Source organism: Bombina bombina, chromosome 2 (genome assembly GCF_027579735.1).
Source record: "Bombina bombina isolate aBomBom1 chromosome 2, aBomBom1.pri, whole genome shotgun sequence".
Classification (NCBI taxonomy): domain Eukaryota; kingdom Metazoa; phylum Chordata; class Amphibia; order Anura; family Bombinatoridae; genus Bombina; species Bombina bombina.
In genome coordinates, this window is record NC_069500.1 from 388,588,344 (window position 1) to 388,601,618 (window position 13,275).

The 13,275-nt window shown below is 37.8% G+C and overlaps 1 protein-coding gene across 2 annotated transcripts in view; it reads right to left on the minus strand.

The window, feature by feature from the left end:
* The window catches only part of RIMBP2 (RIMS binding protein 2), a 1,089,352-nt gene extending 1,076,360 nt beyond the window's left edge, over nucleotides 1–12,992 (minus strand). Inside the window, exons 1-3 of one of the 2 annotated variants that reach the window (XM_053701857.1) lie at nucleotides 12,052–12,223; nucleotides 8,944–9,709; nucleotides 8,185–8,286 (exon numbers count right to left, since the gene is read on the minus strand). In XM_053701857.1, the coding sequence (XP_053557832.1) occupies nucleotides 8,185–8,286; nucleotides 8,944–8,982 (141 nt within the window). In that variant the 5' untranslated portion in view covers nucleotides 8,983–9,709; nucleotides 12,052–12,223. Of the gene's footprint in view, nucleotides 1–8,184; nucleotides 8,287–8,943; nucleotides 9,710–12,051; nucleotides 12,224–12,842 lie in introns of those variants that run through there. The other variant, XM_053701856.1, reaches the window with a different exon arrangement.
* Nucleotides 12,993–13,275: the final 283 nt, after the last annotated feature.

A 13,275-nucleotide genomic window follows, 5' to 3' on the forward strand; every position in this document is an offset into this window, starting at 1 on the left:
GTCGAGAACAGCAATATGATCTTAACGACTCCGGTTAAAATCATAGTAAAAAATCTCTGTCAGATTCTTCCTCAAACTCTGCCAGAGAAGTAATAACACGCTCCGGTGCTATTTTAAAATAACAAACTTTTGATTGAAGTCATAAAAACTAAGTATAATCACCATAGTCCTCTCACACATCCTATCTAGTCGTTGGGTGCAAGAGAATGACTGGGACTGACGTAGAGGGGAGGAGCTATATGCAGCTCTGCTGGGTGAATCCTCTTGCATTTCCTGTTGGGGAGGAGTTATATCCCAGAAGTAATGATGACCCGTGGACTGATCACACATAACAGAAGAAAGATTTGTATGAAGGAAGGAACCCTGCAGAAGCAGGTCCTTCCTTAATGGAAGACGCCAAGGTGGAAGGGAAGACATCTCCACCAGATCTGCAAACCAGATTCTGCGATGCCACGCCGGAGCAATGAGAATCACAGATGCCCTCTCTTGTTTGACCCGAGCAATGACCCGAGGAAGAAAAGCAAATGGAGGGGAACACATATGCCAGACTGAAAGTCCAAGGAACTGCCAGAGCATCTATCAGAACAGCCTGAGGATCCTTTGACCTCGACCCGTACCTTGGGAGCTTGGCATTCTGACTAGATGCCATGAGATCCAACTCTGGCTGCCCCCAACTGAGAATCAAGCTGGAAAATACCTCTGGATGAAGTTCCCACTCTCCCGGATGAAAAGTCTGTCTGCTCAGAAAATCCGCTTCCCAATTGTCCACCCCTGGAATATGGATAGCAGACAGACAACAGTTGTGAATCTCCACCCCCTGAATAATCTTGGCTACCTCTGTCATGGCCAAGGAACTCCAAGTTCCTCCCTGATGATTGATGTAAGCCACTGACGTTATGTTGTCCGACTGAAACCTGATAAACTGGGTTAAAGCTAGCTGAGGTCAGGCTAGAAGAGCATTGAAAATTGCTCTCAGTTCCAAAACATTTATTGGAAGAATCGACTCCTCCCGATTTCATAGACCCTGAGCCCTTAAGGAACCCCAGACAGCACCCCAGTCCAGCAAACTGACATCCATGGTTACAATCACCAAGGCAGGTCTGCAAAAGCAAGTTCCCTGAGAGAGAAGATCCTGAGACAACCACCATGAAAGAAGCAAACGGAATGATGTCTATGACTGAACCCATCAGACCAATAACCTCCATGCACTGAGCCACTGACGGCTGAGGAAGGGACTGAAGAGCAAGACACGTATTAAAAATCTTTGACTTTCTTGCTTCTGTCAGAAAAATTTTCATCTCTAGAGAATCTATAACTGTCCCCAAAAATACCACTCTTGTAGCCGGAATTAAAGAACTTTTTCCTAAATTCACCTTCCAACCGTGGGAGTGCAGAAAAGACAACAACTCCGTGTCGGAGTTTGCTAGTTGAAAAGTTGAAGCTTGAACTAGAATGTCGTCCAGATAAGGGGCCACTGCAACACCCTTCAATCGAAGCACCGCCAACAATGCTTCCAGGACCTTTGAAAAAATTCTGGGAGCTGTTGCCAGACCAAAAGGAAGAGCTACAAACTGAAAATGTTTGTCTAGAAATGCAAATCTTAGGAACCTGCGATGATCCCTGTGAATGGGAATATGCAGATACGCATCCTTTAGATCCACTGTGGTCATGAACTGACCTTCCTGAACCAAAGGAAGAATGGAACAAATAGTTTCCATCTTAAAAGACGGAACCCTGAGAAACTTGTTTACACTCTTGAGATCTAAAATAGGCCTGAAAGTTCCCTCCTTTTTGGGAACGACAAAGATTTTGGAATAAAAACCCAGACCCTGTTCCTGAACCGGAACAGGAACTATCACTCCCATGTCGAAAAGATTCTGAACACAATGTAAGAACGCCTCTTCTTTTATCTGGTTTACAGATAACCTGGAGAGAAGAAACCTGCCTCTGGGAGGAAAATTCTTAAACTCCAGTTTGTAACCCTGGGACACGATATCTACCTCCCAGGGATCCTGAACATCTCGAACCCAAGCTTGAGCGAAGAAAGAGAGTCTGCCCCCCACAAGATCCATTCCCAGATTGGGGGCAGACCCTTCATGCTGATTTTGAGTCAGCAACAGGCTTCCTGGACTGCTTCCCCTTATTCCAAGACTGATTTGACTTCCAAGATGGCTTGGACTGTTCCTGCTTGGAGGAAGAAGAGGAAGATTTACCAGAGAAGTTACGAAAGGAACGAAAATTACTCTGCCGACCTTTCTGTTTATTTCTTTTATCCTGAGGAAGAGACCGCCCCTTCCCTCCCGTAATATCAGAAATAATCTCAGCCAAACCTGGCCCAAACAAGGTCTTACCCTTGTAAGGAATAGACAAAAGCTTAGACTTAGAGGACACATCTGCAGACCAGGATTTTAACCATAAAGCTCTGCTAGCTAAAATGTCAAAACCAGACATTTTAGCTCCCAACTTGATGACCTGTAGAGAAGCATCTGCAATAAATGAATTAGCCAACTTCAAAGCCTTGATTCTATCTTGAATAGAATCAGAAAATGCATCAAACCAATATGCCGCCGCATTAGTAACCGTAGCAATACATGCAGCCGGTTGCCATTGATACCCCTGGTGAACATAAATCTTTTTAAGCAAAGCTACCAACTTCTTATCCATAGGATCTTTAAAGGAACAGCTGTCCTCAATAGGAATAGTGGTCCTCTTGGTCAGAATGGAAACTGCTCCCTCCACCTTAGGATTTACACTATCAGAATCCGAGATCTCACCCTCAGATGCTACTGAAGTATATGCCTCCTCAGACTTATGAGAAGAAACACTAGACAATTGCAACAGAATCAGAAACCTTATACTTCCTCTTGCGCTTCCCCTGTAAAATAGGAAAAGCAGACAAAGCCTCAGATACTGCAGAGGGTATATGGGTAGCCATAAACTGCAAGGAAAAACCAACCTGAGACAAAAGACAGGGCACTGCAGAAGATTGGGACGTATGAGGAGAAAGCTGCGGATTGGGACGTATGAGGAGACTCCTGAACAACATCCACCCTAGACAATGAAGGCTCAGAATCAAAAAGTCTATCCTTGTAATCTCAATACAAGAGGAACAAAAAGGGATAGGAGGCTCAACATTAGTATTTAAACATAGAGAAAAAGCAACAGCTTGCAGGGCCTCTTGGTCCATCTTATTCCAAAGGAAAAAACCTTAATCAATAAAAAAAAATGAAGTTCAAATCAGAATTTTAATGAAACAAAAAAACATTACTGTCCCTTTCAATTTTAAACAGACTTTTTTTTTTTCAAACTAGAAAATGAATGCAAAGAGAGACACAAACGTTATAGTCCCAGAAATTCAGACAGAAACTTAAATATAAACAGAGCAACAGCCCCCCCCAAAAAACAACAGGCAACCTCCACACCTCAGCAAGCTCTGCCGAGATGCCTACCTAAGCTCCTTGAGCCGGAAAAAAGGTCAAAAAAAGATCTGGACCCCCATACAACCACACCGGAGAGAACGCTGAACCACCTCTGAGGAGCTATGCAACAGAGCTGCAACATCCAGCAACAACAGGAACAACAGCTAAAAGGGCGCCAAAAACGTCCTTGCTATCTCAGATAAGCCCGCCTATTGTGGGCGTGGCCGAACAAATCTCCCAGTAGCCATTAATACACAAACAAAAAACATGTACCCAAAGTAAAAACATAATAAACTGAGCCAAACATCTCAGTGCCTGCAAAACTGCCATACAATAAACCGTTAACCTAGAAGGCTGATTGTATATTTAGACAGAATTAACCGTCAAAGTGCCAAATTCTCCTATATCAAAACAGGGAAAGAAATAGGCACTTACCTCAAAAATCTGTCCGGCAGCAGGACAGCTCACTTGGTATGAGAGGGGCTTCCTACCTCACATGGACCTGTGGAAAAAAGAAAAGGCTTAGTAAACTTACTCAAACTTTCAACCAAGGGCAGCAAGAAATTACTTGGGAGGCCCAGTGGGGATTATACCCCACAAGTTCAAAAATGCTTAAGAGACACCACTTGCTCTACTGAAGAGACTGACATGGACTACGGCTAAACCCCAAAGAAAACCAGAGCAAACTTGCTCTGCTTAAAAAATAAACTCTTGATTAAAGAATCAGACACCTATATTTACCCCTCCTTGCAACTGATACAAGCAAAGAGAATGACTGGTGATTGTGGGTAGGTGGAGTGGTATTTAACAGCTTTTGCTGTGGTGCTCTTTGCCTCCTCCTGCTGGTAAGGAGTGATATTCCCAACAGTAATTAAGATGATCCGTGGACTCACCGTGTCATTAGAAAGAAATGTATATTTATGCAATATTCATATTTAATAAAGTGCTATACTGTGTATTTACTGTAAATATTTTACATTCCAATGTTCTGCACATAGCAGAATATGTTCTATGTATTTATAAATAGATATGCTTTTATATATATATATCTATACCTATATATAATCATATATATATATATATATATATATATATATATATATATATATATATATATAGGTATAGCTATATATTTTACAACAATACCATCATATATATGTAGAAATATGTATTTATGAATAAACAGAACATATTCTTCAATGTGAAGAATGTTGGAATGTGAAATATTCATATTTCATGTTAGGTTAGCGCACTTGAGAATATGCATTCTGGTTAGCGCACTTGAGAAAATGAGTTGGTGTTTGCGCGCGAGTAGGGTGTTATATTTTTTCCAACCTTTTTAGCTCCATTGACTTCTATGGGGAATACGCTATTGCACACTCTCTCAATATTCTAATTGCACTAGAAGTAAGCTGTTTGTGTGCGTCGGGTTAGCGCGAGAACGATAACTTTTTACTTTCAACTTGTAATACGAGTAGAACCCAACGTGCGCAAACACTTCTAGTACAATTGGCCCTCTAGAGAAAGCGCTAAATAGTGCTCCACTCATAATCTGGTCCTAAAAAAGCTATTTTAGCATAATCTAGAAATGTGTTTTGACAACTAAAAGAGATATAGCTTCAAGCAAATAAAAGAAAGCAGAGGCAAACAAAAGTTTGTATACATTTAGGATGATGAGTAAAAACTATTTATAGACGAGGTGGCTCCACAATAGCTAATGGGAAATGCAAGTGCAAAAAGAAAATGCTCATGCTAGAATATTTTTATTATTACACTATCGCTTGCATACAACAATACAAAGTAAACTCAAGAGCTTGCTGAACACATCTGGTGAACCAATGACAACAGTCATATGGATGGAGCTGAAAGAATATTGTATATTAAAATAATTCAGACAATTTTATAAAGCTGGTTCTATGGGTCCAGGTGTTAATTTAGAATTTACGTTCTTAAATTAGGTAAAGCGCAAGAAATAAGCTATACTTGGGGAAACTCCTGCCTTTCTACAAGTGAATGAAAGGAATGAGTCATTGCACATATCTTGGGAACCGCAGGGACCTTGTTATAGGCAGGAAGGAATGAGAAGTAGAATGAAAAAGAGAAAAATTATTAGAATGTTTTCTTTGGCAGCCAATAGGTTAATTGCTGCATAGTATGTTAATACATTACTCACTGTTACAGGTAAATAAACAGATAAAACTGGATAATAAATGGATAAAAGCAACTAACCACTGTTGTGTTTTGTATCAAGGTCATCTAATTAGAAAACTAATATGTATTTGCTATGTGTAATATGGTACAGATGCTTTGTGAATAAATGTATCATACTGCATGAGGATCAGTACTTGACAAAAGCCTCGCACCCCCCCCCCCCCACCATGTCTCTTACAACACTTCTCCTAGAGTCAGATTAGTTATAACAAATGTTTGGCTCTTACAAATTACAGATTGATGTAGGAGGATCCATATGTATCACCCACTTGTTAGTTGAACTGGGGTTATAGCCTTGTCTGCAAGGCAGGTTGCCATCTCTATAGTTTATTAACTAGTTTCTAACATCAAGACTGTTTTTTTTTAATAGGAAGATCATTAACAAAAGATTTCTGAACACAATATTGATGTTATGTAACACTAAAATTATTAGTAGATAACAATAACTCATTTAGATCTGCCTAATGAGCAGTTTAGGGCATTGAATGCATGTTTCCACACTATTTATGGATAGTCTAGTACAGGGTTTTTCAAACTATGGGTCAAGACCCATTACTGGGTCGCAACACCATGTTTACTGGGTTGCGACATGTGTATGTTGTATGCGAGGGTGTGGTGTGTGTTTCATGAAAGTGTGCGTGTGGAGTTTGTGTGCTTTGTATGAGTGTGTGTGTGTGTTTTGTATGAAAGTGTGTGTGGTGTGTGTGTTTTGTATGAGTGTGTGTGTTGTATGAGTGTGTATATGTGCGTGTTGTAAGAACATGTGTAGTGTGTGTGCTATTAACTTTTACAACACTTTGAAGTTTGACTACAATCAGGAATAAAGTATGCACACAATTTAGCCACTTTGCCAAAAATGGCAGCTATCTTGCATATTACTTCAGAAATTTTCAGACCAAGCATAAAAATAGTGCTGCAAAGGTATGCAGGATAAGTGCAATGGTTTTTGGGAAAAAAAAGTTTGAAGAACCCTTTTTTACTAGACTGATGTTTCATGCATGCATGCAAGTAAAAACTGGGAAAATAAAGAAAATTCAGTGATTAGTTCTGCATTGATACATGGGTGCATTGTGCTGTGTTTTTTTAATGTATTCGGATAACCAGCCTGTAAGATTACAAAATTAGGTCAACTGACGGAACCTTGGACAGCAGTGTTATAGAGAATATTCAATGTGAGAGTGTTTTAAAGTGATTGACACCTGAAAAGAACTTTTATTTTGCAGCCAAATTGTTTGGGACTCACCTCCAAAATAAAATACTACTAAGAATTGAAAAAGTATGACCCAGAATTCCCCATACACTTTTTTCTCTCTGGGTCAAAATCATATCAAAGCCAAGAAGGTTAGACATGCCAGTTTCCCTAATATTAACTATTCTGCCTCCTTAAAAGGGACCACCATTTTCATATAACTGCATGTAATAGACACTACTATAAAGAAGAATATGCACAGATACTGATCTAAAAATCCAGTATAAAACCTATCAAAAACTTAGTTATAAGCTCCCAGTTTAGTACTGTTTATGAGATTAGGCTGGGACACCCAGTGAAAAGGGGCTGGTAAAACAAAAAGAGCAGACCCCCTCCCACCCTTCCCTGCATATTAAAAGACATATAATATGAAGAGGAGGCTGCAGGAGTCTGTATGCATCTCACACTGTGGGGCTTGGTTAGGAGTCTGAAAATCAGCACAAAGTTCTTAAAAATAAGCAAAACTATACATTTTTATAAAAATACTACTAGATGGGCTATATACATTGATCATCTACAAAACATTTATGCAAAGAAAAATCTAGAGTACAGTGTCCCTTTAATATCCCCACTTAAACTAGTTACATTTAGATCTTACATTGACCTTTTCTTCTCCACCATATGCATTTAAAGGACCAGTCAACACTGTAGATTTGCATAATCAACAAATGCATGATAAGAAGACAATGCAATAGCACTTAGTCTGAACTTCAAATGAGTAGTAGATTTTTGTTACATAAATTACAAAGTTATGTCTATTTCCACTCCCCCTGTATCATGTGACAGCCATCAGCCAATCACAAATGCATATACATATATGCTGTGAATCCTTGCACATGCTCAGTAGGAGTTATGGACTCAAAAAGTGTAAATATAAAAAGACTGTGCACATTTTGTTAAGTAAATTGTAAAGTTGTTTAAAATTGCATGCTCTATCTGAATCATGAAGTTTAATTTTGAATTGAGTGTCCCTTTAAGCACTTCAGAAATAAGTTAATGAGGCATCAAATTCCAAAATAGTTATATTATACACAGGAAAGAGCTCAGTATAAACTTTAAAAATACAGTATTTTGCATGATGAAGTTAAACTTGTTTGTTTGCAAATGATTGTATTAGCACAACTGTTCTGTGGGGAAGATAAGGACATTCCAAAAGCTCTATTGGTAAACATTGATTAAAATACTTTTTTTCATCAGAGGAAGATCCATTGATCCAGGTTTCAAAAAACTGTAAATTGCCAACTTTTGCAAACAACAAAGAAAACGTGACTTTAATGCCCTTCTAAGCGCATCGTTTTCACTCACCAGCTTTTTCTTCTCCTTTTCCCTTGTGCTACTGTATTTCCCAGCTTTGATGTTTGTCTGCAGTTTCTGCTGATTAGTAGTGTCATAATCAGATCTCTTTTCCTATAAAAGGAAACAGTAGAAGTATACCAATAACGATCACATTCTGTAAAATTGTAACTTTATTATATATATATATATATACACACACACACACACACATATATATATACACACAAATACATACACACACACACCACAAATACATTTTCCCCTAAAAAAAAGTCTAGAAAATCAATGATGTATTTGAGATTAATTAATCCAACAACATAGATCAGACAATGAAATGCACTTAATTATGTTGAAATAAAACGCAAATAGTATTGCACTTACTAACAGAGAAGGCTACAACAAATATCTGGCAGATAAGGGGTTAAGGCATGCTTACTCATAATGATTGAAACAAAACTTAAAATCAAACTAGCTTTAGGGTATCTGAAGTCATAAGTTTGCAATGTTTGTAAACTCTGTAGATGGAATAGATGTTTATTTTTAAAAACTGTAAGTCTAATTAACTATGTATAAGTAGAATATAAGGTGCAATGCATTCCACTGGTGATTCATTCTAGCTGCCATATAGATAACCTTAAAAGCAGTTTTAAGGATTTTTTTTTTGGGGGGGGGGGGGGGCGCATTATATATTTATATTTCTTTCTAGTGGTTCTGTGTTAACATTATCTTTGCCTTCGATTACATAAAACAGTGATAGAAATGACCTACCTCTTGGGTCTGTTCTGAATGGTAAGTACCTTGTCCCATCTATAGCAAAGGAGTGCCAGAGCCTAGCAGAATCGTGGTTTCTGAGAAAGACAACCGCACATAGCAAACAAGCCATCCACTTCTTGGTGATTCACATAAACCCATACAGCATGTGGTCTCAGTGAGCACCAAAATACAACTGTCCAACAAAGCTGAGAGATGTCTTCCATTGTTCATTAACTTTGGTAACACAGTTAATCCTTAGGTTCCACATCAGATCCTGAAGTTTAGGTAGTGTATACTAGTTTTATGGAAAATTACAAGTTTCCCCAATATAATGTTCCCAAAAGAAATACTATGTTACTTTAGCTAAAAGTATTTCCACATTGACAAAATAAATCCACCAGTCTTTAAAAGCAATAGAAATGCTATCTCGCTGCTGTATGAAAAGCATTACACATAATGCATCAGTCTCCACGGAAAGACTGATAGTATTCCCCTAATCTGTAGCAGTCAGGAGTGCTGTACCTTGAGCATTTAAATTCACAGCATACGCAGAACCCAATGTGTCTCCTAATGCGTCACGCAAAGCCTGTGCTTGGCATATGCAGTTCAGCAGCCAAAAGCATTTGCAAAAAAAGCAGTAATGGGAACAGATTCTTCTACCAACTGCTTTCATTGCTGAAGCACAGTACATTTTTTTATGTCTAGCATTCCGGCTAGTGAAGGGAAAACCAACATGTAATAAATAAAAGATATCCTCTTGCAGAAAAGCAAATCTGTATTTCTTCTTGTTCATGAAGACCCAAAACAGAACAGATTCATTTTAGACTTGACATAGAAAATTAAAAGCAGGTAAAACAGACTTATTAAATCTACAGAGCAGCTTCTCTGCTATATGGATTTCTTCCTGGCTACTGAACGCTTAATATTCCATATACCTGGTGAGTGAATCCTACTGTATCAATGAAAGGATCAGTATACGAAAGCTGCTCATGCCCAAACGTGGGTGGGAACAGACTTGCCGATAACCATCTGCACATCTTATTCATTGCTTTACATTAGAATTTCAGAACAGAGGGAGTCAGGACTTTTTTTATGAAGAATTTCGATAACAGTAAATCAATTTTCTGAATTAAATTTTTAGGTTTGTATGGAATGTGTTTGTGCTTTGCAGTTAAACTCAAGTTGCTTAGTCCATTTCTAGCACATTACAGTATTTGCCATATCAAAATCTACTCTTGTATAAGGTCAGAATTCACTGCTTGGTTGTGGGCTGACTGAATAATGACCTAGCTTTTGCTTTCACCCTAATCAGTGAGAATTTGTGATGTTATCTAGTTTTTTGTTGTGGGAGTATTGCTCTTTAATAGTGGGTGCTATATATTTTAAAAGGCACATAAAACTACAAACAAATCGTTCATGATTCAGATAGAGCTTATAATTTTTAACAACTTTTAAATTTCCTTCAAATTTCCTTCATTCTCTTGGTATTTTTGCTGGAAAGCAGGGACGTAAGCTCAGGAGCGTGCACGTGTCTGGATAACTATCTGGCAGCAGTTTTGCAAGAACATTATCCATTTGAAAGCGTACTAGATGGCAGCACTATTTCCTGCCATGTAGTGTTCCACATACCTACCTTCAACAAAGAATACTACGGGAATGAAGCAAATTTTATATTAGAAGTAATTTAGAAACTTTTTTTTCAGAATTGTCTGAATCACAAAAGAAAATATTTAGGGCTCGTATTCCATTAATGTGCATGTGCCAATTAACACATAATCATGCAAACTACATCTATATTAACTATATGCAATAGTTGTATCCTCAGCAGTGGTCAATAGAATACTTATATAGCCTACCTTTTTTGTAATTGGACAAAAGCCTGTAAACGACAGGAGGGGAAAAGATGCAAAAGGGGAGATGAAAAAACAGATGTGCACGGCAGATAGGGATGCGAATATGAACTGGGGGCTGGAATCATATAATTATCTAAGGGTGTACAGACACTATAGAGAGAACTTTTGATAAACTATCTACCAGCTGCACAGAAGATTTATATAATTAAAAAAAACAACCAATACCAGTCTAAAGGCTGCTTGTGTAATACAATATATCAATCCGGAAACAATGGTGTTTTAATGCTGTATACACAAGAGAGTAGATGGGGTAAATAGAGTAGATAGTTCTAGCAGGTATTTTTCTTTGGGAGGGGGGGGGGGGGGGAGTGGCTTGCGACTATTCTAACAGCAAGGGTGAGTATGCAGGAAAAGGCCAGCGCTTATTATACTAAATATCTGGTCTAATTATTCTTATGCTGCACTTCTTTTCACTGTAAAAGTCATCTTGCTATGCAGTTCATATATAAGTAATTGCTCTGCAGATTTTACCACCGAAAAGGTAATATGAGCAACTGAATCTTTCCATTTGAAGTTGAGATGAGAGAACCATAGAGACTGCACAGATTGCATTATACAGTATATTTAAAAATAACTCCGGTATTGTCAGCTTTAGTAGGGCATCTAGTCCAACACATTACTCATTGCTGCAGCAGCTGGTAACCTATGCTACAAAATAAAATTTAATGAAAAAATGGTAGAAATAAATTTGTTAATAAATAATATAATTGTGGGAAAGGAATAGAACAAACCTTCTAAAACTAATAGATTTGACAGCTATCTGGTGAGGAGTTGTCACCATAGCAATTAGTTGGACCTAATTATAGAAAACAAAAGAACTAAAAACCACAGGCAATATGGGAGATAAAGCTTGCAGCAGGTATTATTATAATGGTTATCTATCTGTATGAAGAATGCCTTAAAAATACTGGAGTATAAAAACATTTAGAACAAAGCTACTTACTTTGTTTACAGTGTCCAGAATATGTTACTCTGTGTAAAGATACTTTTATAGCTATATTTTTGAAGCTCAGCTTCATGGTGCAAATAATTGACAAGTAGATCTGGGTACTAGTGCATAATAATAGTAACACATAACATGTTTTTATACAGCTAATTGTGCATAAGGCTGCATAAGCATGCCAGGATAGTATTGCATAGCTAATGTTTCATTATCACATATTTATACAGTAAATTATATGGACAATAAGTGTAGATCTTAAATACTTACTTTTCAGAATAAGGCTTGCAGAATGCACTATTCTGCAAAGGGTGTTACCATATGGAACACATTCACTTCAGCTGTGTCTGCAGTGACATCAGCTATTGTCTCAACTTCTTCAGGACAGGAAAAAAAACAGTCTAAGCTGGATGGTTACTAGCAATATCTGTGTCAAACAAGAGAGGTGGCATACTGTTCCATTGAGGCTGAAATCAGAGCCTGTAGTGTGCTATTATCCCTTGTGAGGGGTGGAGCTGCACACTAGAAAAGATTCTGCTATGTCCTTTCATCAGCTAATACAGATTATCTCCGTCCAGTTATAAAGTCAGTTCTTATCTTTGCTGAGCAGAGAAGCAACATCTCAATTATATAGGAGGGTTAGAAAAACTTATAATTTTAAAAACGACCCAGAATATTATATGCTACTTCGGTCAAAAAGTTGCCAAAGAATATCAGAGCATGTATGGAATGTTGTGCAAGTAAATTAACACTCTACTGACCAAAAAGCATGTAAGTGCAGCAATAAAATGTGATAATCTGATATTACATTCCAAAACCATGTATAGGCCCAGCACATTTCTATATTATATTGTAATTTAAAACCTAAAATGTATTATCCACAAAGTTTTTAAAATGCACACTGGAAAATGAGGACTATTGTTACAAGTCTGATATCTAATGGATTTTCATAAAGTTTGTCATCATGCACACATAAAATAAGGAGTTTACCTTACAAAAGCAATGTTTACAGTGCGACATTAGGATGTAAGTTGCAGAGCATATGTTAAACATTTACTTACCATATTATCTGTTTCTTTACTACTGCAGGCTGACATTTTGTATTCTTCAGTATTTTTGGTTTTAACTCTGGCCTAACATTAAAGAAAAAATAAAGTCCTCTACTATGTTTTAGATCACAAGCACTGTTTAGTTTGTAGTTCTGAATTTGCTTTTGGGTTGGATAGAATAAACCATGTGACTTTTGCTATGGGGTGTAAGATCCAATCACTTCATATGACACTAGGGTTGAGCTGCTACACAGGTGCAAGGTTTGACCCACTGGCTGTGTAGAAGGCTCTGTGCCAGATCTAAATTTAGAATGGCTTATGAAGCTTGTAAATATAGCAGTAAGAGATGATACTGATCTAGTGTAACCTCAGAATGATGTCCTAGGCATGTAACTCATTTAACGGCCCATTATTACAGGCAAGCTATGGAAAAAGTGCCCTTGAC